Source organism: Seriola aureovittata, chromosome 7 (genome assembly GCF_021018895.1).
Source record: "Seriola aureovittata isolate HTS-2021-v1 ecotype China chromosome 7, ASM2101889v1, whole genome shotgun sequence".
Taxonomy (NCBI): domain Eukaryota; kingdom Metazoa; phylum Chordata; class Actinopteri; order Carangiformes; family Carangidae; genus Seriola; species Seriola aureovittata.
Genome location: NC_079370.1, coordinates 11,657,927 through 11,677,429, shown reverse-complemented (window position 1 = coordinate 11,677,429; position 19,503 = coordinate 11,657,927). Strand labels below are relative to the sequence as shown.

Below are 19,503 nucleotides of genomic sequence, written 5' to 3'. Positions count from 1 at the left end.
CTTGGGAGCAGTGTAAACAACTTAAGAATCACCCTTTAAGCTGAATAAAACAATTGCAGAAAAATCAATATGTGAGTTTAAGTAATTATTTACAGTTTTGTGCAGCTGGGAACAAAAAATTATATGCATAAAAATGTAGGTTGCCTCATCCAAGCAAGTACAAAATGAATCTTATCTGTCCAGCTACGAATCGACAAACATTTATCATTTCACAGGTTCCACAATGAAAACAACTGATCCATCCCTGGAGAGCTTTGGGTTCACATTTTATGTCAATAAGAATCTAACTGGGGTGTCTTGCTAAGCTAATTTACCCACGCTGCATTTCACCGCTACATTCATAGCGGCTCTTTCCAGAAATGGTTCATGTGAATCAGCTTGTCTTCACTTATTTTCTGAAATGTTGTAAGTTATACTGCAGATTCAAGTATTCTCTGAAGGGTTTCCCATCGCATGGGTGAGTTCAAACTGGCTGCCAATCGAACAAGGTCAATTTTGCAACCTTGTATTATCTCCACTCTATATGTTGTCCCCTCAGAGACGGAGCTTCAGCTTTAGAACAATACGGTGCATTGTTCCTGCAGCCTATGAAGCATCTTTTGTTTCACAGTAATATGGCACTTTGTCTTACAGCCTATGAAGTATCTCTGGTTTTACAGTAATCTTGTCTTAAGAAGCTCCTTCACAATAATATGGTACATTGTTCTTTCAGTGTATGAAGTGTGTTCTGTCATTTGTTTAATGCTGTGCTTTGGAGCTTGTAAGACAAAAAAAGTTGTTTGTATGTACATCCTGGAGGGGAACTGTAATGCTACCTTTGTAGATCAATAAAAACCATTGTATTCTAATGTATTCCACTCACCATTCTAATCCATCCTCTCCTATTAGCAAACATATGGGCATGCTGACTGCAATGGCTGTTATGTAATTAATAGTCATAGTGGGGCAATTAAAATTGGGAGGCTTTATGAGCTTGCTGATTAAGATATTTAAAGCATGAAGGACCCAAGGCTCTCATTTTTGTGCAAGTTTCTGCGTATCATCTTGTTTATACTCGTTTGCTTTTTGTTTCCTCTAGCAAATGTGTGTTTGTGTGAAAAATGAGCGCTGCCTTTGTGTTTGTGTGTGATGTGAGAGTGCGTACAAGGCGAGGAACAGTTTTAACACTTATCCTTGACTTTTCCTTTACCCGCTTGCAATTAATTACTGCCCAGAATAGCAGCCCTGGGATCAGCTGCTATGGAAATGAAAACACATCAGTGTAAATGCACAGCCAGCTGACTCTGAGTGTTGTTGTGCAGAACACTGAGACCCTGCACCGCCATCCATTTGCAATGACAATCATTATCGCGTGAAAGCAGTGGTCTCCAACTCTATTCCAGAGGGGATGTGTGTGTTCACAGTCCCACAGTAATCCATATTCACTTTCTTAATTGGTTCAATTAGTTCTCTCAGATACTGTATGAATTTTACACTCTGCCTGTCCCCAGATAAAGTCCAGTTAACGTATTACTGGGCAGAGGTTACAAATTGGGTTCCCAGTGGTGAGGCTTAATACACAGAGGATTTGAAGTCATTTATGTGGTTGAGTGGGCTAAAACTGTATTGCTGACACTGTAATGAGGGAACACAAGCATCTTGGCCTCACCGTTTAGTCATATGCAAGAATTACACTCATGGGAATTCACACACAGGCACACACACTCACACAAACATGCCATATCAGCCACAGATAAGTACACAATGGGAGGTAAATACTTGTATAATATTATCACGTTTATAAACACTAAGTCGCCCTTTAATCTACTTCACACTCTTTCTGTGGGGGTTTTGTATCTGTACACCCCTGCTCTCTCTCTCTCACACACACACACACACACACACAAATTCTTATTAAATCAATGTTGCCATGTGGACTAAGCGATTAAGTTAGTGGCATGCTAAACTATGTGACTTAATGGTCACTCTCCTTTAATGGCTGAGTTAAAGATACTGCACAGCCTGGAAGTGGAGACCTGAAAGATGTGGATACACACACACACACACACACACACACACACACACACACACACACACACACACACACACACACGCATACATCGTCAAACAAATGAGGCAGTTGCATTACTGTCCGTCTAGTGAATGGAGAGCGCGTATTGATCTGGAGAAGCTCGTACATCAGTGTTGTTGGGCAAAATGCCATTAAGGTGGAAGGGAAGTTATGCAGACATATACACACATGCTCTTTATTCTTTTCTTTAGCAGGACACAAACAGGCTCCCGCTGTACTTCCTTGTTTACTCGTTAAAACTGTCTTACAATCTAAAGTTTATTCTTCATCGCTCATATAGCTTTCTTTCCTTGATTTCATATCCTCTTCCCTTTTATCCCCTTTGTCTTTCAACTACTACTCTCCCTCTCTTGTGCGCAGATAGGTGTCCAGCTCAAGGTTTCACATGAAAGTGACTGCACAGTAGAGTACAGTGCAGGCGACAGCGGTGCAGCTGGCTGGATGCGGCTCTGGAGAGCGTCCCGTCTCTCCTCCACCATGCTATTTGTGGGGTCTGACGGGCAAACTGGGAATAGTAGGATGATTCAGCGCTACAGGGTCAGGATCTATGATAATGTACCATGGGGAACATTTCCATGTAATGAACACAGTACGTCTTCTTTAGAGGCCCTCTTGAGGAATGAAGATGAGGACACACAGATAAAGAGGGACGAGAGAAAAGGGTGATGAAGGGAAATTTCAAGAAAGTGAGCAGAGGGGACAGAGGGAAAGGAGAAGGAGTGGAGGAGAACAGTGGAAACGGCAATAATGAGAGAAAAAATTTAATGGGAGAGACGAAGTAAAAGAGAAAGAGATAATGTTAATGCAGTACAGCCGGCAGTTTGTGCTCCCTCTGCAGCACTTGTGAACACTCCTGGCTATGTTGAGCACTTGCTCTTTCATATCAGCCTCCTGCTGCTACTGTAAAAAGAGACATTGAGAGAAGGAGTTTTGAGCGCATGTGTTCTTGTGTTTGCGCGCGTATGTGAATGCACGTCTGCAAGCCCTTTTTGTTGGGAAGCTAATAACAAATTGTCATGCTGGCACTTGATTTGTATGGATAAAAGAAGCCATAATGAGCCCCATAATGCGAGCTATTTAGTGCGCCATTCGAAGCAAGCTGCCATGTCTGTCAATCACAGGAACTTCCAAGTCTCTCCGTGACAAGCCCGGGCTTTTTGTCCTGAAGTCTTGAACAATAAAGTGATACAGCGATGACAGACATGCACACACGCCCAACTCGCAACCCTCCATCTGTTAAACATTCATTATTCTCCTCCGTTGTCTCGCAGAGAGGAAACTGCCATGAGCCACAGAGCCAAACCAGCCTGGACCAAGTGGTTCCCTCTTTTCAAGTCCACTGCTGCTGGAGCCCGTTTCACATGGCACACAAGTGTGAAATTGGTGAGTAGATTACATGCGAGCGCTGTGATGTGCCAGCAGCTTGTCCATCGTTACAGGTCAATACTGATGAAACATGGCTGATAATGTGTGCAGTGAGTCCGTTTTTTCGCTCATCTGCACAGATTTCAGGACACTAGTGACTCTTCTTTTTGGAAAGAAATTGTATTTATTGACAAAAACCCATTATAAAAGACTATACAGTGTAATTTCCCCATACATTTTCCACTTGATTCATTTTTATTCTTTGTTCAAACTGAATGTTTTTACAAATAAGACAATAGAAAACCATTATTTCTGAATTATACACATTAATTCAGTTTTCAGTGTTGCTGTTATAGATCCCTGATCTCTTATAAATGTACAAAATATTAAGATAATCGTCTTATAAATACCCACATCATTGGCTCATAATGGAAGTTTAGCCCTGGCTTGACCCATTTGCAGCTCGCGGCTAAGCAATCAAGGAACCAATACAACGCCTCACTGCCCTCTGTCAATACACCTGGTCTGACCTATTGGCTGAGGTGGAGAGGGGAGCAGATCCATAGCATTGACAGCCTCCCCCTTCTCCTCCGCTCTCTCATTAGATCCACTCTATTAAACTCCTTATGCATCTGTCTGTAGGCCGTTGGCTGGGTGCTGGGAAACAATTGGAAAGCCCTGCTGGCGGCCGGTGAGCTCGACTACGACTGAGAAACTGACTGAGAGAGAGCTGAAATGCAGCGCTTACAGGCTGCTGAAGACACTAAGGTATTTTGAAGGCAACAGTAGAAATTGTCCTTGATTAGGCACAAAGTGTCTGCATGTTGTTGTGTATTTGTGCGGCACTTCTCTGGTTTTTAACATATGCAGTGAAAAGAGCAACAACATGATCGTAAGAGCAGATAAATATTTCTCCAATGGTGTTGAAGGATATTTTGGGGAATGCACTTATTCATCCTTTGGCAGTAAATCTCTGTACAGTAAATATGGAGCAAGTGGCGAGTTGGCTTTGCTTGGCATAAAGACCAGCAATGGGGAAACAACTAGCCTGGTCCAACTAGCCTGGTACTTAAAGATCACTTATTAACATGTTACATTTTAATTTTCTAATCCATCATTTTATTATTAAAAAAGTATTAAAAACAATGTTCTGTTTTAAAGTAATATAATAAGAAATTGTGCAGCACATCCACATAAACATAAACATTTTTTTTTTTTTTTGTACGAATTAAATGAACAAAATATGATGTTCATTTGTAAGTTTCAGGTGTTCTGATAGGTGGATTTTGTTTGTTTTGGACAGAATCAGGCTAGCTGTTTCCACTCTATATGCTAAGCTAAGTTAAGCTAAGCAGCTGGCTTTAGCCCTAGATTTAAGACGGATATCCCCTAGACCCCGCCACCCCCCCGTTAGTTTTTGAGAAATAACATGACTGGTGAATGTTAATTTTGTTTTCTGTGTGTTTGCATTGTACAATATACTGTATCTGTGTGTGTGTGTGTGTGTGTGTGTGTGTGTGTGTGTGTGTGTGTGTGTGTGTGTGTGTGTGTGGCATCATTCAGGGGTGGAGTTTAGGCGAATGGGACTGGGTGACACAGAGGAGGCTGATGGGTCAGACATGGCCGCAGTCGTCACTCCCATCTTCTTCAGGGAACGCTCATCTGTCACTGAGATGGAGCGAGAGAACGCAGGACGAGTGGCAGCTGGTGGGTCTGAAATTCACAGATGGATAGATAGATAAATAGATAGATTTTTTTAATTGTTGTGTTTTCTTTATCCATGATTTATCCTTCTCTGTTTGCTTTGACAAAACAAATGTATTTCACGTCACGCCAATAAAGGAAATTGAAACTGAAATTGAGAGACTGAGAGATGGAGAAAGAATGAGATACGAATGACATGAAAGAAACTACAAGACAGAGATGAAAGAGGAAGGAAAGCAAAATAGACACTGACAAGAAGAGAACCAGAGCGAGAGCTGTGTTTGCGTTTTCAATTTATTTAAGTATACTTAAGATCTGTGCTGTACACTTAGATTCACATTAGTTAAATCCCTCATTGCTATTCAACTCACACACTCAGCTTTTTATTAGACTCTAGAGTAAATGACATCCATTTACTTTTATTACATTGGATGAATGAAATGAAAACTATTACTCGGTCTATGCAGAGATAAATGCAGTTGCAGCATTTGGCCTGTAGGGGGTCATGGCAGTGCAGCGAGCTGCAGCAGGTTGAGCAATGACTGCAGATTTGTTGCAGCTTGATGCTTCTCATCATCACACACAGGGAGAGAGAGCGAGAGAGAGAGCACAGGCGGCAAGATGCTACAGGCCATATTGGGAATTCTACCTTTGATATTGCTCGCATCCAGCTGAGGTTCACCAGATGAACCAGAAGGGGGCAGGGTGACCACACACACACGCACGCACACAAACGCACACAAAACACACACAAAACACATGCCCAGACACAGACCCCCACCAGGGCTGACATTTGCTGCTAAGTGCTGCAATGGCTGGTTATTTATGTTGAGAGGGCTGGTGATGGGGAGAGTTCAGCAGGTGGCTGCATTACGCTGTTTATCAGACCGACGCAGTGGCATTATCACTTCATGAGCCAGGCTACACTCATCTTTCCCCTTACATCTGTCTTTCTGTCATCCTTTTGTGGGAATGTACCTTCTGCCTCTCCCTCCTCGCTGTTCCTTGTGTTGTGAAATGCCTCCTGACTGCTCTTCCCTCTCCATTTTTCTCCCACAGATGTACACCAGCCATCTGGGTTCTTGTAGGGCACGTCTAAGGCACTAGTGGTGCAACCAGCCTCTGTTCAAGCCCGGTAGCATTACAGAGTTTATTCATTCATACTGTTTTGCGGTCTTTGACAGCAATGGGTATCATGGCAGGCTGGATAAATACAAAATACCTGCTCAGATTTATTGTGGATTTCTAATGATGAAAAAATTTGTGCTTTAGATGAGTCGGTGTGTTTTTGCCTTTCTGTACCTCCTCTGTATATCTCTATGCTGTGTGCCCTGCTTATTAAAATGCAAGAGTAATTACCACAGAGCACAAATATACATTTCAAACTTACTGCTCTTTTCATCTACGAGTCATCTCATTCCCTGTTTTCTCTCTCTCTACCTTCACCGCTCTCACATCCAGCTGTATTGCCCACCCCCCGCCTCCCCTCCCATCCTATCCTCTGTGGCATTTCAGTACAGTGCAGGTCAGGAGCTGCAATCTCACCTGTGTTCTGGCTGGATTTGACTTTGCTGTTGGTCTTCTCTTGCATCGCCCGCTCGTACTCTCTCACCTCCTCCAAACTCAGCCCTGTGGGGGAAAGCAAAGTACAAATACACAAATACACACACACACACACACACACACACACACACACACACACATACACACACACACAGCATTAGAGTGGAGTATGAAATATATATTAGGTTTTACAGGGTGTATATTTATGGTATAAAAATACAACAAAGTATAACTGCTCTGCTCTGAATGGTTTACCTTGTAAGATATCTAACACATGTAAAAGTTGTGACTGTACGTCTGACCCACCGTGCCATTCGTCGATCCATGCTACTGCCTGCCTGTGGCCAACCAGAAGAATGTCCCGGATGTTCTGAAGTAAAACAAAAGTAAAAGGAGGTGTCACTTCTAAGTGTTTAGCTATGTGTGTGAAATGCCACATCTAGCACGATCTTACACTACATCATTGTCAAAATCATGGAAATGCTTTTTTTGTTATTACTTTAAACAAATGACATCAGGGTTGAGATAAAGGGGAACTTATCTGACATTAGTTGAAACTTATCTAATCGGTATATTTGCGCTAGTCTTTGTCAAAACTAAAACTACATTCATGTAAACACTGGCTTTGCAGTAACAATGCTGGGAAAAGGATGTTGCTAAGTTTTGTTTTTAGTGCTCTCAGTTTTTTTTCATGCTGCAGTGTGGAGGACGACTGTGCTGCAAGTCATTTCTCCATAAGCTCTTTAACTCATTCCATTGAAGAACAGATGCCCTTTTACTGTTTTGTGTTGTAAAGCAACACAGCAAATTTCCTAATAAATCTGACCTAAAGGTGAATTACATAAAAAACTGTGCAAAATGCACAGCACATATTACATTCAGATAACAAATAACCAATCAGGATGGTTGTGGATCATCATTTTACTGTAGCTGCACAAAGTGAAACTCCAAGATGCAGAATCAGTGCTTGAATGGAGCAGAGCACTTTATAAAATCCAGTTAGCTGTAAATTCTAATTTTCCCTCCTTGTATTACATCTATAAAGGCTCGTAACTGCAATTGCAGACCTTATCTTGATCCAACCCTCTTTACTTAAACATAAGGAAAAGGCATGCTGGGGGGAGAAAAAAGACTGCCTCACTCTGTGTATGAAATCCTCAGTCCTGGTCTGGAAGCCGTAGACCTCGAAGCTGCACTCCACCCTCTTATAGGAGCACATAATGGGCTTATGGTCATCTCTCCAGCCCTCCTCCAGAGGCCCTCGGCCTGTTTTACTTGACTGCCAGCGACTCAGGTCCTGCACAGAGCAAACAGTGGGTCTGTTACTTGCTGAGTCTGCAGAAAATTTGGCCCTATGAGGCGTCTTCAGAGGGAGCTGTGGATGTGTATGTGTTCGTGTGTGTGTGTGTGTGTGTGTGTGTGAGAGAGAGAGAGTGTGAGTGTGACAATATGTGTGTGGAGGTGCAAGCAGATTGTTGCTCAACACATCCCATAAGAGGAGAGTGTGATAACACACATTATGCATCTGTGACCAAAGATGATTGGAAAGTGTTTGTGTTCGTGATTTTATGTTTTCACCGTGTCACTTAATATGAGATTGGTGTTTTTGCAGTTTTTTGCTTGTCTGTGAATGTATGTGTGCTTGCGTTTGGTCTATATTGATGTGCATGGTTCTGTGTACCCAGGCCTGTGAATTGACCTTTGTCTCAAAGGACTTGCAGGCAGTAAGGAAGTGTAAAACCTTGGTGAGGAGGGAATGAAGATGGGCAGATTTAAAAGAAGCGTGTGGGTGTATTGCTGCAAAAACACAATTATGTAAAGCCAAGAAAGCAAAAAAAAAAAAAAAAAAGCTTTTGCATTCGTACATTATAATTGGTGAGCCGTTATCCATGTATGACTATTATGAGTCATCATTTCTTGAAAGAATAGATTGACGTTTTGGAAGCTGTATACATTTGCTTTCTTTTTGAGTTGGATGAGAAGCTGTTAACATGGTCCATGTTGAATCTAATGAATGTGTACATAGCCTACTCTTACGAACTAAACTCTCATATGTGTGTGTGACTTGTCATTTCTTACTGTAGTGGGGGCTGTGGAATAATAGACAACAAACACGCAGAAAGCTAGAAGAAGAAAACAATCAAAGTCGAACGTGCCGGTTATTAGTTGATGTTTTATTTATTTATTAATTTTTTTACAATGGCTGTATGTGGCAGATGACTGTGGCGATCTGATTACCAATGTGTTTTAAAAGGAGGCGGAAAAGGAAGTGAAAGGATTGGGTGTACCACAGACTAATGAGCTAAATCATCAAAAAAAGGTTGATCTGGCTACAGACCATGATATTTCATATTTTGACGGATCCACGTGCCGCGCAGCCAATAGAAGCGAGTAACGGCCCTAACCGCACATCTCGGGTAAGGTGTGGAGCTAGAGCCAGGAGGCAATTAGCTTAGCTTAGCTTAAAGACTTGAAGCAGGTGTAAACAGTGTTACTGCCTCTGTCGAAAGTTTAAAAAAAGCCTTGCCTACAGACTGTGTAAAAATACTGCTATGATTAATATTTTGGTTAACATGGTTTTCCCACATAAAACATGAAAAAAGAACTAGAAAAACTGGGACGGGAAGCACATCCACGCTTACTTCCTCGTTGAGAAAATCTGGATCAGGCATTGTCCCCGCCTACCACCGCTGCTCGCACTATGTTGACAGGTGATAGAACAAAACATATCAAAATGATTACCGGAAAAACATCCCATGAACTCAGCCACATGCTTGAGCCTCAGTCAGACCCGGATTTGGGTTTGTTCATGACTGAGTTTGTTGTGCTCCAAAATCGATGACTAGAAGACGTATCAGAACAGTAAGTGTAGTGGTTTGTGTATGTTGTTTGTTAGCTTGTAACTGGCAGTGGCTGTGCTAATACAAACTTTTGCTCTCTGTACTGACAAGGTTTCAGGTGACCGGTAAAAGAGCAGTGCGTTTCAAGGTGGTTAGCCTTACAGAAAACATCAGAAAAACTCAGTGAGACATTTGAGCCTCAGTCAGACCCAGACTTGGATGAGGAGTGTGTTGTGCGCCAAAAGCACAACACACAGCAGACATTTCAGAACGGTTAGCATAACTAGCTTTTTTTATTTGTTTATATTATTTGTTATCTTGTAACTGGTAGTGGTTGGTGGTTGTGCTAATGCAAACTCTAGCTCTCTGTACTCTCTGTGCTTTGTTGGCTGCCTTTTAATTTCGTGGTAATAATAGTCCAGATGCTGGTGAGCTTATTTTCGACCTTTGGAGAGAGCCAGGCTCGCTGTTTTGTTCTGTTTCAAGATTTAGATAAGCTAACGGGCTGCAGTCTCTAGTTTTAGCTTCATATTTGGCATAATCACACGAGAGTGGTATCAATCTGCTCAGCTAACTCTTGAAAGGGAATAAGCCATTTGTTTAACATAGTAATACAATTATAAGACTCAATATACACCCAGTTGGCTCATTATTAGGTACACCTAGCTAAAACTATTGCAGTCTTAATACAACAGTCATGTAATAAAGGTTTTTTTTTTTTGTTGAAACTGTTTAAGAAACGAAGAAACTGTTGAACTGTATTGTGTTAAACAAACAGGTGTTTCTATTATTTTGTCCACCCCATTTATATTGATGAGGGTAGGCTAAATAACAAATATCTCTCTGTACAATGCAATGAACTTCACCAGCACCATCCTCCCGAATGATTATACAGTTGAATCAACACCTCTCTGAAACTGTTTCAATAATAACTGAACTTTAAAACCCTCATGAAGGTAGGATTTATTACAGGAATTTTATATTAGACTGCATTCATTTTAGCTAAGCCTAATAAACTTCCAACGGCGTGTACTCAACACAGTCATTTGTTTTTGCCTTTGCTAACAGCACATGGGCGTGTTTGTGAGAGTACAGTACGTACCTCTGACTCTTTGTAGTGCTTTTCAGGGATGGGGTCACTCAGAATATCCAGGAAACTCACACTCTTGGCTGGGGTCGGCGTGTCCCCGAACACCTACATCCAAACAGATGGAGGAGGTCATACAGTATAATGAGAGCAGACACACAAACGCACACTCCCTGCATACTCTCACGCACATAGTCATTCACTCAGTGGAGAGCAGATGAGTAACTGTGTAGAAAACTAAGGTCACACACCATAACACCCCTCACTATATCCCACCCTGAGGCCGCTGGAGCAAATCACACTGGTGCAAAGAGAGGAGAGAACAGATAAAGAAAGCAGAGGAGGGGGCGAGGGAAAAAAAGAACAAGGACATATGAGGGATATTAAAAGAGATGGGGAAAAGAATTATGAGGGAGGAACACACTTCATTCAGAGCGAATGGAGGGAAACTAGGCAGAGAGGGGAGACTGCACTTTTATCTGACCTTGTTTAAAATTTGCTCTAATGCCCTGCTGAAGTTGTTCATTTCACAGTTGAAAACTAACAAATAAGAAAAACCTGCCATTAGATAATATGCCGCTATGCTCCTGTGGTGCTCTTGTTGGTTTGTGTCTACCTCAAGGTCTTGCTCCCTCTTATGGAATGTTTTGCCTTAACTGGATGTAGTGTGTTGCTTTTTACAACGTGCTCTCATTGTCTTGCTCTGTTTTGTGTGTGGTGTATATAATTACACGGAGACACAGAAAGCCTATGTATTCAAACAATGTATTTGAGTAAACGTACTAACACCAAACTGACAAAATACTCCATTATTCCGTAAGTCAAGCATTGAAAATTTTCCTGAAGCAAAAATAAGAAATGGAGCAAAAATGGTCCCTGGAACTGTTTTACTATTATATATGATATCACTGGATTATTATGCATGCATTTATGTGTAAGCAGCATTTTATTGTTTTACTTGGTTGAAGTTGAGATAATTTGTTTAACTACATATGGCTATATCTAATGATCGTTTTCCTTACTGAATAATCTGTTTATTACTTTTTAAAGGTTTGGTTTGTAAATCTAAAAAAATAATAAGAAATATTCACATTACTGTTGCAACTATTGGTGGTACAAAACTAAGTAGTTAACCAAGTTTTTCATCTTTGCCTGAAAAATTCATAAAATGATTATCAGAATAGTTGCCAGTTACTTTCCCGATAGTCAAATCATCAATTAATCAATTGTTGCATGTTATTCTAATCTGTAAAGTAAAGTGTAACTACATCTTTCAAATAAATGTAGTGGAATAAAAAGTACAATATTTCCCTCTGAAATGTGTTGGAGTATAGGAATAAAGTACTCAAGTAAAGCACAGGTACTTCAGGTTTGTACAAACAGCTACTGTATTTGAGGGAATGCACTTAGTTACCTTTAACCACTGAGCCTTGAAGCTTATATGATGACTTTCTATGAATGCTTGAAATAGCCTCTGACAAGAAACATGACAAGAAACATTATGTGGATTCACCACATAATGATTTGGCTATTATTGTTTCTGTTAATTTCTGTGTGTTTATGTGTGTTTATGTGTGTTTATGTGTGATGGCTTTGGACAAAATGCCGTATGGCAGCCATGCACACCACGCTGCATGTCTGGCTAATAGATTTGCCAATAGTGCATTTTGTGCTTTGTTTGTTTTGCTAGTAATGGGCACATCAATTTGATGAACATTTTATTTGTGCTGCAGAGAAAATTACAAATTCTTCTCCTCCCCTTGTCTTCTCCTCCCCCTCCTCTCTAATCACTCCATCTTTCTCACCTCTCGCACGCTCTCAGTCATACTCACATTGTCGTTATCGCCGTTGTTGTTCTCAAATCTCGTCTCAATACGGATGCTGAACTTGGGGAGGAATGATACCTACGGGGGTGACAAGAGGTAAAAATGGGGGGACAAATGGTTGAGGGGCAGAGATAGAGTGGAAGCGGGCTGCAGATTAGATCCACTGATAGTGGAAAGAGATGAGCTCTGTTGCATTCATGTACAGTAAATGATGTGTGAGAATACTTACTGAGTACTCTGCAGCACCAGGGACGTTCAATATGGATAGGGAAAAACAGCATTAGTTACTTATACATGCATGAGCTCACAATTGCTCTCACACACTCATGTGCAGACACACACACATCCCCACACACACACACACACACACACACAGATACATGTTTCCACATGGGAATACATGCATACATAGTGATAAATATTTGATGGCACTTGGAAAGCCAGCTGTTAAAAGTAAATAAGTTTTGTATAATGCATTGAGGTGAAGTAATCTTATGTTAAACATAAACAAAGGCACATGAAAGCACCTGTGATGGTGAATGGGTACAAGTTCCAGGCCTTTTCAGTCACATAAAAGATTCGTGGGACGAATGCTTTCGCCCAGGACGGCAGTTTACTGAAAGCAAAACAGGACAAAAACAAAATCACAGTCAGAGAGTAGAAGAGTCGGAGAGTAGGAGAGAGAGATTATGGAGGGAGACAGAGAGATCCAAGTGGTTTTGTGCCATTTATAGCCAGATTACCTGTAGGCTACTCTCACTACAACGTTCATTTGTATGACTCATTCCCAATTACACCTGTGGTGATGAATTGTTGCTGTTGCTTCTAGGTTACATGTCAGGACATGATTGAGGTAGAAACATTCTGCAGCAACTGTACTTGCATACTGTGCTTATGTGTGTGTGTGTTCTAGTATATCTTTACTAATGAGAACCAAATGCCCCATAAGTACAGGAAGATTAGTAAAATCCTCCACAGTGAGAACATTTCTTTACTTCTTTAAGAGTTTATTTTCGGATTAGACCTTCAGTTTATAGCGGTGATTAGACAGAGTTGAGGTTACATTAGGGTAATGAGTGAGGTTAGCTGAGGGGTAGGAAATGAATTTAGACTTAAAAGAGAATTTAGGTTGTTTTTTTGGATTGGACCTCCACTATCATCACAATTCATTGATCAACGGACTGTCACCCTGATCACAAAGCACGTAAAACGATTCTTCCAGCACAGGAACACATAAACACTGCTGTCGCAATTCAACTTCCTGTTGCTGAACAGTCATTAGAACATTTCAGTCACACCGCTCACACACTTCCTTGTTTACTTTGACGGCTGCAGGTTGTCTGCTGTGTTTAAAACTTCATATTAACACCCTCTATTCAGGGATTATAATCACTATAGCGCACCACAATATAGTTGTAAGCAGATATAATGAAACTGTTAATAATGTTTTGTCAACAAGTATAACTACTCTTATGAAGTATTCATACTGGAATATACACACATAATGAATGATTGATAACACATAGCAGTGATCATATCTAATGGCATATGTTATGCGTAAAACATTCATTATGTTTATTCACATGAACAAATCATTCACATGCAGGTTTGTTGAACTTCATCGTTCATTCTTGACCCCAGAAACAACTTACGTTTATGTCTGACAGAGCTTTCAGCCACAGTTGTGGTCTGTATCAGTCATGTGTATTTATAAATAAATAAATACAGGATACTGGAGTTAAAATTGTGGACAAATACATTAAAGAAATAGTTTTACTAATTCAATTTCTTGGGAAGAGTTATATGAGAGAATAAATACACATGAAGCTACAGCCAGCAGTAGTTTAATTTACTGTGGCTTAACAAAAATGACTGGAAATTGAAGAAAATACTAAGCTGTTTCTCTTCAAATGAAACAAAATCTGCCTATCATGGCGGTTAATTGTCAACAACATGTTGTCTTTACACTTTTTGGTTGGATTAAACAAACCAGGTAAAACATAATAATTGTTTCGTTTTAGAGGTGCTGGTAGGTGGATTTTGTTGTTACCTTTGGATGGAGCAAGGCTAGCTGCCCCCAGTCTTTATGCTAAGCTAAGTTAACTGGCTGTAAATACATACTTAATGTACAGCCATGAGCGTGTTATCAGTCCTCACATCTAACTTGCTGCCAGAAAGTGAATAAGCATATTTTAAGTGTAACCATCATATGAATGAGAATGAGAATAGCCTCTGACTGTCAACACTGATATATTTTCAACACTAGTGGCAAAAATCAGAGGCTAAAACTTCCAGCATGTCCTGTAATCACCACCATCAGGATGACGTGGACGTGTTTTTGTTAGCTGGCAGTCTGTACTCTCACACAGTCTTAGGTGGTGTGCCGGAGGATGAGATCACAGTACAGTAACCTGTACACTGTGATAACACAGTATAGGCCCCGACATGTTTCAGACAGAGGGAGACACTTGGACTTTAGATGTAGGCAGGCTACACTGCAGTATGGGTGTTACTGAGCTGAAATTATGTTTTATTGCTTGTCAGCGGTGATACGTGCAACCTGCGTCTGCAGGACGTACAGCTTTACAGTGAAGCAAAAGATCAAAGATCAGACACGATCAGTAATCATAATGGCATAGCTGACAACCTGAGGATAAGGCTCAGGTTGCAAATAGCCAGTGTTATTAGTATTAGTCCTGCATCATTAGTACAGAAACACAGTCATTAGAGTGCACTCCACCTGCTGAGGTAGATTCTCTTCTCGGTCAGCTGTCCCGGGCCGTGCTGGGGGTGAACATCCAACTCATTTCTCACCACCTCCACCCCTTCTCCCCCACCACTCTGCTCACAGCTGTGCTTACTGATCATATACAGCTGCCCGATCCTGTACTGGAGCCCGAGGAGAGGTTTAGGAAGACGTTTATGGTGGTGAGGATGAGGATGGAGTGAGAAGAAGAAGAAAAAGATTAACTGTGGAGAGCAAATATGAAGCACAAAGCAAGAGCATCTTCCTAATGATGCTTCCTAATGAAGTGACAAATTTTGAGGGAAGTGTTAGTTTCATTCTCAAAGTGTTTGGTGATTGTGGTCATGCATCAAGGAAAATTTAAATTGAGTGGGTGGGCTCTCGTGTTATCTCTGATATTGGAAAACCGTATTATGTAACTTTTTAAATACAAATAAAAGTTGAATTCATTAGCAATAAAAGAGACTTCTGCTTGATTCAATTCTCTCAGGAGTTTAGCTCATAGTTGCTAATGTTAGCAAGCTTCAGGACTCTGCTGTTATCATAGAGGCTGATTGTTGTTGCAGCCACAGTAGCCTCTGTTCAGAGAGAGTTATATAATCTCAATTTAACTTTTTGAGCTTGTAAACAACACCATTTTATTGTTATTTCTGTCTCCTGTATCGCTTCCTGTCCTGTGAGAGGGATCCTGTCTTTGTTGCTCTTCCTGATGTTTCTCCCTTATTTTCCCTGTTGGAGTTGATTTTGTGCTTTGCACTCTGCTGCAGCCTCAGTTTGCGCCTGATGCTGATGAGTATTTGCTGTTAGTGAGTCTAAAGAGGACGAGGCCTTTGGGCTACTGGAGTGACCTCCTCCATGAACTCAGCCAGACACAATCCGTGTTGTCTTTTCAGCGACTCACAAAGTCCATGCTTTACACAATAACATTTTTACAACAGATGCTGCTACCATCCTCTTTCTTATCCTCCCTAACTTTGTTTCAATCTACGGTATTTTGTTTGTCGTAATTGCAAATCGCTTGGCAGACTTTGTTTTTAAAGTATTATTATGAAAAAGTAATGAAATTATACTGCAAACAACTAACCTGCTCTGCTGTGGCCACCGTAATGTAATTCATTTTGTAGCCCTATTTTGGTGTGCCACTAAAGCATTATTTTAATTAAAAGTAGAAACAGAGAAAGATGGGGAGGAAGAGAGAAAGAGGAGGGCAGACAGGAGTTTGCCATTCTTCACTGTACGCTGTTGACATCATGTGACACTCCTCCTTCTTGTTCCAATTACTGTGGAATCTCGACATTCAATATTTACTTATTGGGTATTCAAGGGACTTAATTAATCACAGTGATGGGTACTTTCACAGTGTCTACAGAGCAGTGAGCTCCTCCCACACAGGTTGTGAATCTCTTCTACCTTTCAAGAAAACAAATCTTAGCAGGGAGTTGAAAGAAGACTTATCTGTCCCTTAAATCACTATTATGTTCTCTGTCTGGCTGTGAGGAGTGTTGTGTTGAGAAACGTGTCCACAGCTTTTTGGCATCTGCTTTCCTCCTACTGTCTTTTTAAAAGAGGCAAGGAGAGGTTTACAAGCCGTGAGTTTGTCATAAACTCCTGAGAAGTAAATATAGCTCATCATTGTAGGAAAGGCGGGGGTGTGGTGTGACAGCAAGTGAAAATGAAAGAATTCATGATTAAAAGGAAACGCAGTTGAAAGCAACTTTTTAAAAACCTGTGATAAAATGCTAAAAGGAAAGACGTGAATCCGTCCGCTGACGATGAAAATTAGTCGAGTCCAGATATTTGCATTTGATTGTACGCAGCTCACAAACCTAACATTTACCCCTATTTCCTAAATAATAATCAGTTATTATTTCACTTCCCATTGAAGGTTTGCATGAATTATTGCTTTACAATATGGAATCTAAGGTAATGTGGCTTTTTTGACATTGATCAACAGTCTGCATGATCACTCAGTTTCTTTCCCTTGTATCTGTCTGCTGACTTGAGCTTTTTAATCTTCAGGTGCTGGTGTTGCCATAATACTGACTCACCAAAAGTCAGATCTTCTTCACTCGGTTGTATTTTTATTACAATCAACCGAAACCCCTCAGCTACACACAGATAATCTCCATTTAAGTTATAATGTGACCCAGGATTCACCACCAATGGTTAAGGTGTGTCTTGTTAAAGGGACTAAATATTTATGCGGGCATGTTTTTTGTGATTTAGATTACTTTGTAGAGCTCTCTTTACACTTTGACTGTTTTTTTTCTGTTGATGGATGTCACATTAAATCCCCTTTAATTTACTTCTGTAAAGCAATAAAACCTGAAAACTTCCCAGGGGAGTGAATACTTTTTAAAGGCACTGTACATCATTGTGATGTTACAGGATGGATGATGGAATAAACACATTCATTTTGCAGCTGCGTTTGTTTAAAGTGACTTAGATTACCCAGCCCTCATATATAGACACAGGGATTTGGGGCTGAGTGTCTTGCTTAAGGACACTTGAGCACGCACTTAGCTGGAGCTGTAAATCGAACCACCAACCCCACTGACACACTCTACCACCTGAGCTACAGTCGCCACCTGTCAGCTTTTCCCACAACAGAATACAATACTGAACATTCCTCAACACAGTCGAGCTGTATAGTGTTTCAGAAGCGCTACTGGATCATTCACACTGGAAAATCGACACTACGTTCTTTAAAAACACGAGCGAGGGTTAGGACGTTGTAAATGGCTTGGATTGAGGTAGCTGTCACGATTTGATGTCGCCTCAAAAAAGCTGCACTTAAACTTACTTTACATTCGGGCGAAAGAGGATTTGCTGCAAGCTCAAGTTTCTGTGTGCCCCGTACTGATACTGTAAATCCTATTTTGGACTGCTATTTGTCACTTCCATTGTTGTGGTAGTAGGTACAATTGAAGGGGGAGCAGGGGGCGAGGAGGTGATGAGGACACTCCTTTTGAAGGACACTTTGGCGCATAACTCCCCTGTCCAGCAACCTTTTCTATTCAGCGGGATCTCCTTTGTTTGTAAACCTGCTGGCCAAATACATCTGTTTGAGTTTAGATTTTGAAAAGCTGTAACCGGTCCGACTAGTTTGTGTGTTGTGCTGCTAGGAGAGCTAAAGAAAGCAATGAGAGTAGAGAAGCAGACAGATGGGAAGATAATTTAGATACAACAGCAGTGCTATGATGCTGCCGGCCAGGTGTTGTGTGACGGCTCCGTCAGATTGGCCGAGCCCGTTGGTGCCGAACACACCTCCCTACTCAATGTGCCAGAGCCGCCGCAGAGCAGCCACAGGAGGTCTGTGTGCAGTGTTGGCGCTTATCTTATCAGCATGTTAACACTTTCAAGATTACGAGTTGAAACAACGCTTTTACATTTGAAATAAAACCCCCCACCTCTTTTGTCTTTAAATTTAAAGTTGTAGGAGGGGTGTGTGTGTGTGTGTGTGTGTGTGTGTGTGTGTGTGTGTGTGTGTGTGTGTGTGTGTGTGTGTGTGTGTGTGTGTGTGTGTGTGTGTGTGTGTGTGGTGTGTGTGTGTGTGTGTTGTGTGTGTGTGTGTGGTGTGTGAGTGAGTGAGTGAGTGAGTGAGTGTGAATTGGTGTGGGAAAGACAAACACACTTACCTCATCCACAGTCAGTGGCATACATATGCGGTACTCTTTCATCAACATGGTGCTGTTACAGTGAGGACTGAGACTGTACTTGAGTCTGTCTATCTCAGCTGTCTCAGTTGCACAGCGGAGACGCTCAGGCGAGCTACACTGCTGCTGGACTGCAGTGACCTCCTTTCTGATGCTCTCTCTCTTCCTTTGTTTTGCTGATGTCAGTAGTCCATGGATTTAATTCCGGTCCCCTCTGTCAATGAGTGTCTGCTTGTTTTCTTACTTCACCACCTCGCTCACTACTTACTGCCTCGCTTCTCTTCCTCAGTTAATCTGCTGGACGTGACTTTTTAACCGCTGTCTCTCCCTCCTTCTCTTGTTACTTCTGCTTTCTAGTCTCGTGCCTTAAGTTGCCCTTTCTGTTTGCTGTTTTTCTTCCCTGCTTTCTGTTTGCTTTCGTTCACCGCACTGCAAAAGTGGTAATTAGCTGCGAGGTAAGATTGAAACCTATACTCCCAACCAACTCTACCTGTTCTTTCCTTTCTCTCTCTCTCTCTCTGTGCTTTGTGTAATTCCTCCTCAGACTTCTCATGTGTAACCTTGCTGTCAGCTTGGTGCTCCTCCCTTTCCCCTCAGCCGCCCTCCACTGCTTTCTGTTCCTCACAAATTCCTTTGCCTGTTCTC

The 19,503-nt window shown here is 41.4% G+C and overlaps 1 protein-coding gene and 1 long non-coding RNA gene across 2 annotated transcripts in view; one reads left to right on the top strand and one right to left on the bottom strand.

The window, feature by feature from the left end:
* Positions 1–4,164, top strand: part of LOC130171998 (uncharacterized) — a 14,460-nt gene extending 10,296 nt beyond the window's left edge. Inside the window, exons 2-3 of the long non-coding RNA XR_008828216.1 lie at positions 3,343–3,454; positions 4,079–4,164. This is a non-coding gene — a long non-coding RNA (uncharacterized LOC130171998). The remainder of the gene's footprint in view (positions 1–3,342; positions 3,455–4,078) is intronic.
* Positions 3,592–19,503, bottom strand: pitpnc1b (phosphatidylinositol transfer protein cytoplasmic 1b). The gene is made up of 10 exons (XM_056380325.1): positions 18,841–19,503; positions 15,197–15,345; positions 12,984–13,072; positions 12,686–12,693; positions 12,463–12,534; positions 10,646–10,738; positions 7,845–8,000; positions 7,010–7,073; positions 6,686–6,769; positions 3,592–5,149 (listed from the first exon to the last, which is right to left on the bottom strand). The coding sequence occupies exons 1-10, from the start codon at positions 18,886–18,888 to the stop codon at positions 4,992–4,994; spliced, it is 921 nt and encodes a 306-aa protein (XP_056236300.1). The 5' UTR covers positions 18,889–19,503; the 3' UTR covers positions 3,592–4,991.